Source organism: Oncorhynchus keta, chromosome 8, assembly GCF_023373465.1.
Source record: "Oncorhynchus keta strain PuntledgeMale-10-30-2019 chromosome 8, Oket_V2, whole genome shotgun sequence".
Lineage (NCBI taxonomy): Eukaryota > Metazoa > Chordata > Actinopteri > Salmoniformes > Salmonidae > Oncorhynchus > Oncorhynchus keta.
The window spans coordinates 22,541,189-22,558,197 of NC_068428.1; the positions used below are offsets into that span (position 1 = coordinate 22,541,189).

Here is a 17,009-nt window from a genome sequence, read left to right on the forward strand (position 1 = left end):
GGGAGGGAGGGAGGGAGGGAGGGGGGAGGGAGGGAGGGAGGGAGGGAGGGAGGGAGGGAGGGAGGGAGGGAGGGAGGGAGGGAGGGAGGGAGGGAGGGAGGAGGGAGGGAGGAGGAACGGAGAGAGAGGAATAGAGGGAGTAGAGGTGACTCACCTGGATAGAGTACATGATGATCTTAAAGCAGCGGACTGCAAAGGTCTTCCCCTCCCACAGAGAGTGGTTATCTAAGTGCCTGGAGTGAGAGAATGAGTGTGAGAGACAGAAGAGACAGAAAGTGTTAACGTGAAAGTTACAAAGTACAGACAAGAGGAAGACAGAGAGAGAACTTGCTGATACAGAACATTCCCCACAGAACCATGTTGCATCTTAGTCACAATACACAGCACTAGTCCACTAATCCACTAATACACATAACTAATCCACTAATACACATAACTAATCCACTAATACACAGCACTAGTCCACTAATCCACTAATACACATAACTAATCCACTAATACACAGCACTAGTCCACTAATCCACTAATACACATAACTAATCCACTAATACACAGCACTAGTCCACTAATCCACATAACTAATCCACTAATACACAGCACTAGTCCACTAATACAGAACTAATCCACAACACTAGTCCACTAATACAGAACTAATCCACAACACTAGTCCACCAACGCCCAGCACTAGTCCACCAACACGCAGCACTAGTCCACCAACGCGCAGCACTAGTCCACCAACGCGCAGCACTAGTCCACCAACGCGCAGCACTAGTCCACCAACGCGCAGCACTAGTCCACCAACGCGCAGCCCTAGTCCACAGCCCTAGTCCACAGCCCTAGTCCACAGCCCTAGTCCACAGCCCTAGTCCACTAAAACAGAGGGGACCAAGTCTTACATGAGTACTGGTGTGACAGCGTTCTTGATGTTGCCGTAGGCGGCCCGTCCCAGCAGCTCTCTGAAGCAGCGCTCCGTCAGCTCTGCCGGACTCTCCTTCTCTTTCTCCGACGCCTGCAGGGGAGAGGGGGAGCGGCTGAAGAGACCGAGAGAGAGGAAGGGAGGGTGACAAAGGTGAGAGAGAGACCGAGGGTGAAGAAGGACGAATGACGGAGAGAGGGAGAGAGGAGGTAGGGAGTGAAGGAGTAAAAGAGGAGCAGAAATATATTTGAGTCAACGAAAACACACATAAACGCACGCTTTCGACACACATAAAAATCACACAAACAAGGGTGTTGTGTCCTTGCTGGTGTATACCTGCCTGAGGCACTTCTCCCTCTCTGTTGTGGTGTGTTTGTGGTGACTGCACAAATGGTTATCGTGTATGCGTGTACACTTGAATGTGAAATAGAGCGAGAGTGTGTGTGAGCATAAAGTGTTAATGTGCTTGTGTGCATGTGCAACAGAATGTTTGTAAAATGTGCATGCAAGCCCTCTTCTCCCTCTCTCTCGGGCCCAGGCTTTCCTGTCTTATACATAGTTAAAGCGTTCTCAGCTGAGCGGAAGTCTTCTCTGTTCTACTCTCTACCACACCTGGCATCAGGTGGTCCTCCAATAACATCATTTATTAACCACATATGCCTTTCTTCTCGCCCCCCCACCACCAGCACCACTGAAGAAGAGGTCATGGGACTTCCCGTCTCTGTATGGGTCCCGTCTCTGTAGAACTCTCATTAGCAGCCATGTTCTTACTGAAAACGCCCCAGAAAATATTAGATAAACATACACTTGGAAATGATTCAAAACGAAACAAAATGTGCAACAACACATGGATAGCAGCATTTTCATCTATTCAACATGTGGGTAATGCTGTATGAAGGTAGAGAAAAGAAAATGATATGTTCCTCGCTATTAATGAAACAATGGATACACCAAGAGAAGGTGCACAGCAGATTGGTATCAGCGACCTTTCAATAAGCCTAGCATTTCCTTAACAACAAGTTAAAAACAATCAGTGAGGGACGAGATAAATGTCTCTATGTCCTCACGTTTACCTGTATTTATTTATTCATTCTGCAGGTCTGCTGAGAGGACAATCTCTTTCTTGTGGGAGACCTATTTTCCAGCCTTAAAATAAATTAAGATTTCTAGTTTGAATGTCCTTTGAATTACATAATCAAAGGAAGACATAACCACATTGTAGAAGTTAATTAGCTAGTGTGCTAGCCCCTGTAGTCCTACTAGAGTTGGCCAATAAGGACAAAAAAAAGATATCACAATAAACTGACAGAATTTTTACGATACTGATAAATTGAACGATAAATGTATAACATGAAATGTGCACCGGTAACTTTGTTATATCACCCTTAAAACTACTACTACTGGCTACTTTGAATGATGTGCTTTCAATTGTCCTGTTAGCTATAGTCCATATGAGCAGACTTCTTTCCTTTCTAACGTCACAGTCCTCTAATAAAGGCTACACAGATGACAATCGCTAGTGCGCTCCACACTGCTCTGTCCCTTTGGGTCAAAAGGACCACTACAGAAACTGGAGGGCTGAGCACGCCCCCATTCACATCCACCGAGCTGTAGTGGAGACGGTTGAGAGCTTCATGTTCCTCGGTGTCCAAATCACTAAAGACCTATCATGGTGCAAATACACCGTTGTGAAGAGAGCACGACAACGCCTCTTCCCCCTCAGGAGGCGGAGAAGGTTTGGTATGGGTCATCAGATCCTCATAAAGTTCTACAGCTGCACCATTGAGAGCATCTTGACTGGCCGCACCACCACTTGGTACGTCAACTGCTCAGTGTTTGACCGCAAGGCGCTACAGAGGGTAGTGCGTACGGCCCAGTACATCACTGGGACCAAGCACCCTGCTTTCCAGGACCCCTATACCAGGCTGTGCCAGAGGAAGGCCCTAAAAATGGTAAAAGACTCCAGCCACCCAAGTCAGTCTATTCTCTCTGCTAGCGCCAGAAGCCATGAGACTGCTAAATGGCTACCCGGACGTTCTGCTTTTCACCCCCTACCTACATGGACATCAATCAATCAATCACCTAACCAAACCTACATATTACCTCAATCACCCGCTCAGTGCCGGTACTCCTTGTATATAGCCTCGTTATTGTGTTTCTATTTTCTTTTGATCAATTTGTAAAAATAACTGCATTGTGGGAAAAGGCTCCTGAGTAAATATTTCACGGTAAAGTCTACAGTTGTTGTATTCAGTGCATGTGACAAATACAATTCAATTGTATTTATCGTGATTATCGATATCAGTAAAATGCCTGCGATAAACGGTCGGTTCTGTTGGTATTGATCATTTTTGGTTTATAGTCCAAGCTCTAAGACATACTGCTGTTGTCTGTGGCCAGTAATAATAGTTATTAGCCAGTATCACAGTCCCAGTATTACTGCTGAAGTCTGTGGCCAGTAATAGTAGTTATTAGCCAGTATCATAGTCCCAGTACTACTGCTGTTGTCTGTGGCCAGTAATAATAGTTATTAGCCAGTATCATAGTCCCAGTACTACTGCTGTTGTCTGTGGCCAGTAATAATAGTTATTAGCCAGTATCATAGTCCCAGTACTACTGCTGTTGTCTGTGGCCAGTAATGATAGTTATTAGCCAGTATCATAGTCCCAGTACTACTGCTGTTGTCTGTGGCCAGTAATAATAGTTATTAGCCAGTATCATAGTCCCAGTACTACTGCTGTTATCTGTGGCCAGTAATGATAGTTATTAGCCAGTATCATAGTCCCAGTACTACTGCTGTTGTCTGTGGCCAGTAATAATAGTTATTAGCCAGTATCATAGTCCCAGTACTACTGCTGTTGTCTGTGGCCAGTAATAATAGTTATTAGCCAGTATCATAGTCCCAGTACTACTGCTGTTATCTGTGGCCAGTAATAATAGTTATTAGCCAGTATCATAGTCCCAGTACTACTGCTGTTGTCTGTGGCCAGTAATAATAGTTATTAGCCAGTATCATAGTCCCAGTACTACTGCTGTTGTCTGTGGCCAGTAATAATAGTTATTAGCCAGTATCATAGTCCCAGTACTACTGCTGTTATCTGTGGCCAGTAATGATAGTTATTAGCCAGTATCACAGTCCCAGTATTACTGCTGAAGTCTGTGGCCAGTAATAGTAGTTATTAGCCAGTATCATAGTCCCAGTACTACTGCTGTTGTCTGTGGCCAGTAATAATAGTTATTAGCCAGTATCATAGTCCCAGTACTACTGCTGTTGTCTGTGGCCAGTAATAATAGTTATTAGCCAGTATCATAGTCCCAGTACTACTGCTGTTATCTGTGGCCAGTAATGATAGTTATTAGCCAGTATCACAGTCCCAGTATTACTGCTGAAGTCTGTGGCCAGTAATAGTAGTTATTAGCCAGTATCATAGTCCCAGTACTACTGCTGTTGTCTGTGGCCAGTAATGATAGTTATTAGCCAGTATCATAGACCCAGTACTACTGCTGTTGTCTGTGGCCAGTAATGATAGTTATTAGCCAGTATCATAGTCCCAGTACTACTGCTGTTGTCTGTGGCCAGTAATAATAGTTATTTGCCAGTATCAGTCACAGTACTACTGCTGTTGTCTGTGGCCAGTAATGATAGTTATTAGCCAGTATCATAGTCCCAGTACTACTGCTGTTGTCTGTGGCCAGTAATAGTAGTTATTAGCCAGTATCATAGACCCAGTACTACTGCTGTTGTCTGTGGCCAGTGATAATATGGAGAGTTCAGCAGGAGAGTTATAGGAGGACACAGCAGGACCAGACAGGGGACTGACTGACCTACTGAGGCCTAAGGAACAGAAGGAGATGGCCTAGGCTCTTTCAAGGTTAACTGTTTGCTCCATCTTTCCTTTGCTTACTATCTTTCATTCTTTCTCAAAAAATCTGAGGCTCTCTCTCTTGCGCTCTCAATTCAATTTCAATTTAAGGGGCTTTATTGGCATGGGAAACATATGTTAACATTGCCAAGGCAAGTGAAGTAGATAATAAACAAAAGTGAAAAACAATACAATTTAACAGCAAACATTACACTCACAAAAGTTCCAAAAGAAAAGACATTTCAAATGTCATATTATGTCTATATACAGTGTTGTAATGATGTGAAAAGGGAAAATAAATCAACATAAATATAGGACTCGCTCTCTCTCTCTCTCCGATTTATTGGCGTCAGTGTGATTCAGTGCATGTGGAGACCTGCCAAAAACTGGATAGAGGCAGTCTGGCTCTCCACCCCCCTCTCCCTCTCTCAGCATCTCTGCCACATTGCCCCCTCTTTCCTCTCCAGGACTCATTTGGTCCCTCAGTATTGTAGATGCATTTAATTATTTGTCTCCATCTTTCTTAATCACTTTGAGTCAATCATTACCTACCTCTGACTTTCTCTCATCTTCTCTTCCTCCATTCCTCTCCCTCCCCATCTCTTAATCCCTCCATCTCTCCCCCCCTCCCACATTCACTCTGTTTGTCCTTGGATGCAGTGCTGAAGACATGGCCTTGAGGTTAACTGGACTGTCAGTGACATCAATCACAGATGAGTGGATAACAGCTGGCTGGCAGTGTCAACACAAACATCACCTGACCTGGACTATCAGGCCTGCGCAACCACCCACCCACATCTACAATGACCCATCCACAGCAACTCCACCCTCCAGTCCTTGTAGGCCTGGACTTTCAAACCTCTCGTTCACAACATGGATGGGCTATTTGAACATAGACATGTGTCTTCCTGTCAGGCGGTCAATTCTCTACAACCTCTTCGTAGTTTTCTAATATAAGTAACTACCAAGGAAACTGTTACTAATGACCCTGCACCTGACAGCTAGCCTCTTGATAACCCCTTACATTGACCCCTCACCTCTCAGTGCCCTCTCCACTCTGCAGGTTGAAGAGCAGTGAGGGGACGATCTTGTCCATGTGCTGGGGGTCCCAGATGTTAGACTGGAGGTCATCATTCACCGTCTTCCTCACAACCCCCTGCAGACCATTTATCCCAGCCATACGGATCCTATAGAGAAGAGAAAGGGGACAAATGAATGAATCAACCAACCAATTAGTCAGTCTCTTGATATTAATCGAGGATAATTTCATCTTAAAATCACTCTCCCATCAGGAAGATTTGTAACAAAGTAATCAAGTATGAGACCGTACAGGTACATAGATCAATATCTACAATAGGGCTGATCCCATTTAGTTGACTGGTCGATTGTTCGGTCGATAGGCTGTTGGTCAACCGAGATTTCTTTAGTCAAGCAGTTTTTCATGGCACACGAGACACCGGTCTGATTCCCGCCGTTCTCAGTGGACTAATCCATTGAGGAGGCCGCGGGGATGCCATGGTCCAAGAAGAAGAGGAGTTTACCGTTCTCATTGTCGGAGTGGAAACGTTGTTTGCAGAGCTCACAACCTATGCTACACTTGTGAGAAAGTTCTTATCCAGAGCGACTGACAATAGTGAGTGCACACATTTTTTTGTTCTTGGACTTTTTCATACTGTAACGACAAGCACCCGATTACAAATATAGAAGTATGCCAAGGCAACCTGGCCGGTGTGCAAATGTAAGTCTATAAATGTGCCCATTTGGGGATGTCTGATAGTATTTCTGATTGTCTTAACTCACCACCACTAAATCAGTTGTGGAGCTTCTCAAAGTAATTTTTTCTTCACCTCAATTAGCAAGTAAACAAACTGTTTTTAGAATGACAATAGTTCCTCTAGGGCTGACCCCATTTAGTCGACTGGTCGATTGTTTGGTTGATAGGCTGTTGGTCGACCGAGATCTCATTAATCGAGCAGTAGCAAAAAGTTATAATAATAAATCATCATCATCACAATGTACAAGAAACCTGTCTGATTCGTGCATGTCTGAGCGGACTGATCCATTGTGGAGGCTATGGGGATGGCACAGTCCATCAGTCTAAGAAGCCATGGGTGGGTGGGCACTTGAGAACCAGGTCCACCAACTGGGGACAGACCCAGCCAATCAGAATTTGTTTTTACCCACAAAAGGGCTTTATCATAGACAGAAATAATCCACAGTTTCATCAGCTGTCCGGGGTGGTTGGTCTCGGATCATCCCGCAGGTGAAGAAGCCAGATGTGGAGGTCCTGGGCTGGTGTGGTTACACGTGGTCTGCGGTTGTGAGGCCGATTGCACGTACTACCAAATTTTTGGCTTATGGTAGAGAAATTAACATCAAATTCTCTAGCAACAGCTCTGGTGGACATTCCTGTAGTTAGCATGCCAATTGGGCGTTCCCTCAAAATGTAGGCATCTGTGGCATTGTGTTGTGACAAAACTGCACATTTAAGAGTCATCTTTTATTGTCCCCAGCACAAGGGGCACCTGTGTAATGATAATGCTATTCAGCTTCTTTATACGCCACACCGATCAGGTGGATGGACTATCTTGGCAAAGGATAAATGCTCACTAACAGGGATGTAAACAAATGTGTGAACAAAACTTGAGAGAAATAATATTTTTGTGCATCTGGAAAATTTCTGCAATCTTAATTTCAGCTCATTAAAGATGGGCTCAACACTTTACATGTTGCGTTTTATTTTTGTCCTGTACACACACAACACAGTAGCAGTCAAAAGTTTGGACACATCTACTCATTCAAGGGTTTTTCTTTATTTTGACTATTTTCTACATAGTAGAATAATAGTGAAGATATCAAAACTATGAAACAACACATACGGGAATCATGTAGTAACCACAAATATATATATTTTAGATGTTAGATTCTTCATAGTAGCCACCCTTTGCCTTGACAGCATTGCACACGTTTGGCATTCTCTCAACCAGCTTCACCTGGAATGCTTTTCCAACCGTCTTGAAGGAGTTCCCACATATTCTGAGCACTGAGCAGCTTTTCCTTCACTCTGCAGCCCAACTCATCCCAAACCATCTCAATTAGGTTGAGATCAAGTATTCGTGGAAGCTAGGTCATCTGATGCAGCACTTCATCACTCTCATTCTTGGTCAAATAGCCCTTACACAGCCTGGAGGTGTGTTTATCATTGTCCTGTTGAAAAACAAATGATAGTCCCACTAAGCGCAAACCAGATGAGATGTCCTATTTCTGCAGAATGCTTTGGAACCATGCTGGTTAAGTGTGCCTTGAATTCTAAATAAATCACAGACAGTGTCACCAGCAAAGCACCCCAACACCACCTCCTCCATGCTTCACGGTGGGAACCACACATGCAGAGATCATCCGTTTACCTACTCTGTGTCTCACAAAGACATGGCGGTTGGAACTTAACATCTCTAATTTGGACTCATCAGACCAAAGGACAGATTTCGACCGGTCTAATGTCCATTGCTCGTGTTTCTTGGCCCAAGCAAGTGTCTCCTAATTTCTGTCCTTTACTAGTGGTTTCTTCGCAGCAATTCAACCATGAAGGCCTGACTCATGCAGTCTCCTCTGAACAGTTGATGTTGAGATGTGTCTGTGACTTGAACCCTGTAAAGCATTTATTTGGGCTGCAATTTCTGAGGCTGGTAACTATAATGAATTTATCCTCTGCAGCAGACTCTGGGTCTTCCTTTCCTGTGGTGGTCCTAATGAGAGCCAGTTTCATCATAGCGCTTGATCGTTTTTGCAGCTGCACTTGAAGAAATGTTCAAAGTTCTTGACATTTTCCGTATTGACTGACCTTCATGTCTTAAATTAATGATGGACTGTCGTTTCTCTTTGCTTATTTGAGCTGTTCTTGCCATATGTATTGGTCTTTTACCAAATAGGGCTAGTCTGTATACCACCCCTACTATGTCACAACACAACTGATTGGCTCAAATGCATTAAGGAGGAAAGAAATTCCACAAATTAACTTTTAACAAGGCACTCCTGAAATGCATTCCAGGTGACTACCTCAAGAAGCTGGTTGAGTGTGCAAAGCTGTCAAAAAAGGCAAAGGGTGGCTACTTTGAAGAATCTAAAATATATTTGATTTGTTTTACACTTTTTTGGTTGCTACATGATTCCATGATTGTTATTTCATAGTTTTGATTTCTTCACTATTATGCTACAATGTAGAAAATAGTAAAAATAAAGAAAAATCCTGGAATGAGTAGGTGTCCAAACTATTGACTAGTACGGTATATCGACAGAAACTAGCCTGTTTGAGTGTTTGTTTAATATCCTACTGATTCCGTGAGCTCTAAGCTGTGATTTATTTAACTGCGATTTATTCACGGGGGGGTTCTCATCATATGGCACGCTTGCTGCTATTTTGGCTGCGTGGTGATAACCACCTCTACGCAGACAACACCATTCTGCATACTTCTGGCCCTTTCTTGGACACTGTGTTAACTAACCTCCAGACGAGCTTCAATGCCATACAACTCTCCTTCCGTGGCCTCCAATTGCTCTTAAATACAAGTAAAACTAAATGCATATTTTTCAATCGATCGCTGCCCGCACCTGCTCGCCCGTCCAGCATCACTACTCTGGACGGCTCTGACTTAGAATACGTGGACAACTACAAATACCTGGGTGTCTGGTTAAGACTGAACTCTCCTTCCAGACTCACATTAAGCATCTCCAATCTTATATCGCAACAAAGCATCCTTCACTCATGCTGCCAAACATACCCTCGTAAAACGGACCATTCTACTGATCCTCGACTTCGGTGATGTCATCTATAAAAGAGCCTCCAACACTCTACTCAACAAACTGGATGCAGTCTATCACAGTGCCATCGGTTTTGTCACCAAAGCCCCATACACTACCCACCATTGCGACCTGTACGCTCTCGTTGGTTGGCCCTCGCTTCATACTCGTCGCCAAACCCACTGGCTACAGGTTATCTACAAGTCTCTGCTAGGTAAAGCCCCGCCTTATCTCAACTCACTGGGCACCATAGCAGCACCCACTCGTAGCACGCGCTACAGCAGGTATATCTCACTGGTCACCCCCAAAGCCAATTCCTCCTTTGGTCGTCTTTCCTTCCAGCTCTCTGCTGCCCATGACTGGAACGAATTGCAACAATCTCTGAAGCTGGAGACTCACATCTCCCTCACTAGCTTTAAGCACCAGCTGTCAGAGCAGTTTACAGATCACTGAACCTGTACTTAGCCTATCTGTAAACAGCCCATCTATCTACCTACCTCATCCCCATACTGGTATTTATTTATGTATTTTGCTCATTTGCACCCCAGTACCTCTACCTGCACATTCATCTTCTGCCGATCTACCATTCCAGTGTTTAATTGCTATATTGTAATTACTTTGCCACCATGGCCTATTTATTTCCTTAACTTACCTCATTTGCACTCACTGTATATAGACTTTATATTTTCTTCTACTGTATTATTAACTGTATGTTTTGTTTATTCCATGTGTAACTCTGTGTTGTTGTATGTGTCGAATTGCTACGCTTTATCTTGGCCAGGTCGCAGTTGCAAATGAGAACTTGTTCTCAACTAGCCAACCTGGTTAAATAAAGGTGAAATAAATAAATAAAATAAAGTTATGTTCCTAGGCTACATGTAAGAATTATTCAACATAAATTTTATTTAGGGGTATACCTATGCTAAGATCAGTATTTCTAATCAAATAGTTTGAGTGCATCAGATAGCCAGATGTAAAATAAATAAATAAATAAATAAATACGCCTCGTTTTAATTGCACTGTGCAATCAATATTGACCAAATAGCCTACAAGTTCTCTTTCTGTTTGACCTATTCTGATATTTTGATGAGAAAAACGTAACAAGCAGTGGACATCTGATGCGCTGTTCGGGTTGGTTGAGCCAAACACAGAGCATATTGGACTGATCTTGGAGTTATTTATATGTGCCCTTATAAGGCAGACGTCCATTTCGGTAGGTAGGCCTACTGTAAATTCAGGAGGATGTACCCGACCGTATCGGCTTCCATTCCCATAAAGGTTTAAAGCACCCCTGGACCATTATAATAACTTCGTTTTAGAATTAAATGAGGCAGGCTGATGTAGCCCTCTCAGTGAATCTAAACAGCGTGTGCATGATGTTCCCGGGTGGCTCGTGACATTCTTCTATACCCAAAGAGGAAAGGAAATAATGCACCCCTCAGCCTTTCTGAATTATAAAAGAGAAGAAGAGGCCAATGTATGTTGCGGTTATTCCGAGCGTGAGGTCCTGTTGGTTATTCCGCTTTATTATAGACTGACTGCACTGTCACCAGAGCAGGCCTATAGTATAGCTTAAACAGTTCCTGCACCGCATGAACTATAGGCCAATATTTAGGTTGTCTAACTGGGACAACACAATACTTTTCTGTTCAGCCATGTTTAGATTTTATTGTCCAACAATTTTCAAAAAATTTTCAGAAAAATATCTAGAACTGAATTTTCTACATGGCAGTTTGTGGTTGTCTAAGGTAAAGCCCTTGTAGAAAACGAGGGTTCACCTGGTTAAGTATTTTTAGAGAGAGTGCCATGCCCCCAAACAGAGCGGACTGGGTATCTCAAGTGATTCTCTCCCCATTTTAACCCATCTTGAGTTTTACGTATTTTTTTAAATCTTTGAATTACCCTAGTTTGCACCTCATTGATATTCTCAAAATACCAATAGGCAATAAAGTTAATAAATTTCACAAAATTTGCAATACTGTAATAAAGGCTTTACACTTATCATTAGAACAGCCTCTCTGGTATTATTTATAATTTATTTACTGTTTACACTGTTCCAAATTGCCAGACATTGTTTATAATAATAAATAACCCTCCTTTTCCTTGATCTCCTTATTTAAAAAATAAAAATCATCATATAATAAGAAATGTCATTATCATTAGTATGCTTAGGAAGGAGACACGGTCTGTCTCCTAGAGATGAACGTACTTTGCTGCGAAAAGTGCAAATCAATCCCAGAACAGCAGTAAAGGACCACGTGAAGAAACAGGTACAAAAGTATCTATATCCACAGCAAAACGAGTCCCGTATCGACATATCCTGAAAAGCCGCTCAGCAAGGAAGAAGCCACTGCTCCAAACCACCATAAAAAAGCCAGACTACGGTTTGCAACTGCACATGGGGACAAAGATTGTGCTTTTTGGAGAAATGTCCTCTGGTCTGATGAAACAAAAATATAACTGTTTGGCCATAATGACCATTGTTATGTTTGGAGGAAAAAGGGGTAGGCTTGCAAGCCGAAGAACACCATTCCAACCGTGAAGCACAGGGGTGGCAGCATCATGTCAGGAAGTTAAAGCTTGGTCGCAAATGGGTCTTCCAAATGGACAATGACCCCCAAACATACTTCCAAAATTGTGGCAAAATGGCTTAAGGACAACAAAGTCAAGGTATTGGATTGGCCATCACAAAGCCCTGACCTCAATCCCATAGAACATTTTTGGGCAGAACTGAAAGTGTGTGCAAGCAAGGAGGCCTACACACTTGACTCAGTTACACCAGCTCTGTCAGAGGGCATGGGCCAAAATTCACCCAACTTATTGTGGGAAGCTTGTGGAAGGTTACCTGAAACATTTGACCCAAGTTAAACAATTTAAAGGCAATGCTACCAAATACTAATTGAGTGTATGTAAAATTCGGACCCACTGGGAATGTGATGAAAGAAGTAAAAGCTGAAATAAATCACTCTACTATTATTCTGACATTTCACATTCTTAAAATAAAGTGGTGATCCTAACTGCCCAAATTTTTACAAGGATTAAATGTCAGGAATTGAGTTTAAATGTATTTGGCTAAGGTGTATGTAAACTTCCGACTTCAACTGTAGGCTTCTGTATCAATCAATCACTTATTTGTTCATGTCATCACACAGCATACAAGTCATTCACGATTTGAAACAATAAACATAAATAAATAGGCCTAAACCGTTCCATTTCGGAAATTGCATTCACAAAGGAATGCAACTGTTTTTAATCTTTGCTGTAATATATTTTATTTTGTGTTGTTTACATTGTTCCATATGGTCAGGAAAAGTATATTGTAATCTAACAACACCTGTTTGGGACATTTTCAATAATCACGCAGCAATAAAAGGGAAACATGCAATGCTCTGATCCAGTAGAAACGTCAAAAAATGCCTCATTACTTCTTATCCCTTGCACAAATAACCTACAGCTGTGTCTGTCCTGAGCTCACTGGTGCGGGAAACTGAGGCCCCAGAATATTTTGTAAGTTTGTTGCAAGTTTGCTAGCAGGAGCTTCAGGCCGGACACAGTTGATAGTTACAATTTTTAAGTTCATTGCTGACAGGCCATGCGTAGCCAATGTGATTTATAAGATACTTTCTTCCTGCAGGCTGCAATGTTTTTATTTGTTTGCTTTATGTAGGCTATTTTTACATGGTTGGCAACAGAAGTTAGAATTTAGATTAACCACATGACAATGACTTTGAGATACAAAGACTATTGTAAATTAAATGAAACTGTCCCACAAAAATGTACATATGAAAATCATAACTGGCACGTAGATCGGCAGAAATTCTAAGATAAATTGGCACTCGGAAAAGGTTCAAATAGAAAAGGTTCAGCAGCGTAACAGCAGAATCTGTGAAGGCCAGCAGCGGGAGGAGAGTCAGGAACAGGTTTTTTTCCTTCTGGTTAAGCTATATTGATCTCCGGCTCCCTCGAGTCATATGTGTGTCTTAATTATTTAACCAAACCGTGTGCTTTAACCCTTTAACCCACGGGTGTGATCATGCTACAGTGGTCCGTGCCTGTGTGATTAGAACGCTTATTTAGAATGTCCAGTTTCCATTGATAAAACAGTGTTTGAGATGGTAACACTTTTTTTCCCCCTCACAGAAAACAGTTTGGACAAACAGTCATTACAACATTATGTCCTAAATGTGACCAGTTAATATTTGGATGCAATGTTCAGACATTCACAGAAGTGGCGACAGCATAACACAATCATCCAAACAGGAAATGTAGGCTACATTAGTCCTAGCACTAACAGATGGAAGATTGACCTAACACAAGCGGACATATTTAGCTAACTCTTGGCTGAAATAAACCATAATATGAATTAGCCAATAGAAATGATTATTTACAATTCATCACGTTACGGGTGAGCTCCCCATTGATCTAAATAATTGAGCAAAACTATTTCTAAAAATGAAAGTAATCCAACGATGGGTAGATTGTGCGAGCTGCCAGGTTTGTTTTTTTGAGTCAACCATTTATAAGAAGAGAAAACAAGATTAGTTGAATCTGTTTGCAGAATGAATGTTGAAGAGGGTGTGTCTACTACAATCATTCACATCCGGAAGTTTACTCCAAAGATGAGTGAACCATCCCTCACCTCATTTTGTTATAACATCTTTGGTCTGACAGACATTTAACGTGACACCCAGAATGCATTGTATAATGTCAACAAATATGGCCCAGTCAAATAGTTCAGCATTAGCTCATCATTTTTTATTTATTTATTTTACCTTTATTTAACTAGGCAAGTCAGTTAAGAACAAATTCTTATTTTCAATGACGGCCTAGGAACAGTGGGTTAACTGCCTGTTCAGGGGCAGAACGACAGTTTTGTACCTTGTCAGCTCAGGGGTTTGAATTTTCAACCTTCCGGTTACTAGTCCAACGCTCTAACCACTAGGCTACCCTGCCGCCCCAACACAGCCAAGACAACGCAGGAGTGGCTTTGGGACAAGTCTCATAATCAGTACAACATTCAGAAAAGTATTTTCCACACATCATAAAGTGCAGTCAGAAAGTATTCACATTCACACAGTATTTCCACATTTTGTTACGTTACAGCCTTATTCTAAAAATGGATTTTAAAAATACATGTAAAAAAAATCCTCAATCTACACACAGTACCCCATAGTGACAAAGTTAAAACCGTTTCTTAGAAATGTTAGTAAATGGTCTGAATACTTATGTAAATAAGTGTAAATATTTGAAATGACACTCAAAATGTAGGTCAGGTGCATCCTGTTTCCATTGATCATCCTTGAGATGTTTCTACAACTTGATTGGAGACAATTGATTGGATATGATTTGGAAAGGCACACACCTGTCTATATAAAGGTCCCACAGTTGACAATGGATGTCAGAGCAAAAACCATGCCATGAGGTCGATGGAATTGTCCGTAGAGCGCCGAGACAGGATTGTGTCGAGGCACAGATCTGGGGAAGGGTACCAAAATATGTCTGCAGCATTGAAGGTCCCCAAGAACACAGTGGCCTCTATCATTATTAAATGGAAAATGTTTGGAACCACCAAGACTCTTCCTAGAGCTGGCCGCCTGGCCACACTGAGCAATCATGTGGAGAAGGGCCTTGGTCAGGGAAGTGACCAAGAACCCAATGGTCACTGACAGAGCTCTAGAGTTTCTCTGTGGAGATGGGAGAACCTTCCAGAAGGAAAACCATCTCTGCAGCACTCCACCAATCAGGCCTTTATGTTAGCCACTCCTCAGTAAAAGGTGCATGACAGCCTGCTTGGAGTTTGCCAAAAGGCACCTAAAGGACTCTCAGACCATGAGAAACAAGATTCTCTGGTCTGATGAAACCAAGATTGAACTCTTTGGCCTGAATGCCAAGCATCACGTCTGGAGGAAACCTGGCACCATCCCTACAGTGAAGCATGGTGGTGGTAGCATCATGCTGTGGGGATGTTTTTCAGAGGCAGGGACTGGGAGACTAGTCAGGATCGAGGGAAAGATGAATGGAGCAAAGTACTGCGAGATCCTTGATGAAAACCTGCTTCAGAGCGCACAGGACCTCAAACTGGGGTGAAGGTTCACCTTCCAACAGGACAACGACCCTAAGTACACAGCCAAGACAACGCAGGAATGGCTTTGGGACAAGTCTCTGAATGTCCTTGAGTGGCACAGCCAGAGCCCGGACTTGAACCTGATCGAACATCTCTGGAGAGACCTGAAAATAGCTGTGCAGCGATGCTCCCCATCCAACCGGACAGAGCTTGAGAGGATCTGCAGAGAAGCATAGTGTAACGTTTTGTCTTCCTCCTCTTCTGAGGAGGAGTAGCAAGAATCGGAGGACCAATGCGCAGTGTGGTATGTGTTCATGATGAATTTATGAAACACAGAACACTAAAACCAAAATAAAGAGAATGAAACAGTCCTGTCTGGTGACATACACAAAGACAGAAAACAATCACCCACACCACACAGGTGGGAAAAGGCTACCTAAGTATGATTCTCAATCAATCAGAGACAACGAACGACACCTGCCTCTGATTGAAAACCATACCAGGCCAAACACAAAACCACAACATAGACTTACCCACCCAACTCACGCCCTGACCATACTAAAACAAAGACATAACAAAAAGAACTAAGGTCAGAATGTGACACATAGGTGAAACTCCCCAAATACAGGTGTGCAAAGCTTGTAGCGTCATACTCAAGAAGACTCGATCGCTCCCAAAAGTGCTTCAACAAAGTACTGAGTAAAGGGTCTGAAAACTTTTGTAAATGTGATATCAGTTTAATACATTTGCAAAAATGTCAAAAACACAGTTTTTGCTTTGTCATTATTGGGTATTGTGTGTAGATTCATGAGGGGAAAAAACAATTGAATCCATTTTTAGAATAAGACTAACACAACAAAAAGGTGCAAAACATCAAGGGCATCAAACCCTACTCAACAAATTGGATGCAGTCTATCACAGTGCAATCCGTTTTGTCACCAAAGCCCCATATACTACCCACCATTGCGACTTGTACGCTCTCGTTGGCTGGCCCTCGCTTCATACTCGTCGCCAAACCCACTGGCTCCATGTCATCTACAAGACCCTGCTAGGTAAAGTCCCCCCTTATCTCAGCTCGCTGGTCACCATAGCATCTCCCACCAGTAGCACACGCTCCAGCAGGTATATCTCTCTAGTCACCCCCAAAACCAATTCTTTCTTTGGCCGCCTCTCCTTCCAGTTCTCTGCTGCCAATGACTGGAACGAACCACAAAAATCTCTGAAACTGGAAACACTTATCTCCCTCACTAGCTTTAAGCACCAACTGTCAGAGCATCTTACAGATTACTGCACCTGTACATAGCCCACCTATAATTTAGCCCAAACAACTACCTCTTTCCCAACTGTATTTAATTGATTTATTTTGCTC

General features: G+C 42.6%; 1 protein-coding gene across 4 annotated transcripts in view; it reads right to left on the reverse strand.

The window, feature by feature from the left end:
- Window positions 1-17,009, reverse strand: part of LOC118387017 (protein EFR3 homolog B) — a 64,393-nt gene that overhangs the window by 15,685 nt on the left and 31,699 nt on the right. For all 4 annotated transcript variants that reach the window (XM_035775103.2, XM_052523844.1, XM_052523846.1 and 1 more), the window contains 3 exons: window positions 5,817-5,966; window positions 897-1,031; window positions 155-233 (listed from right to left, as the gene is read on the reverse strand). In XM_035775103.2, the coding sequence (XP_035630996.2) occupies window positions 155-233; window positions 897-1,031; window positions 5,817-5,966 (364 nt within the window). The remainder of the gene's footprint in view (window positions 1-154; window positions 234-896; window positions 1,032-5,816; window positions 5,967-17,009) is intronic.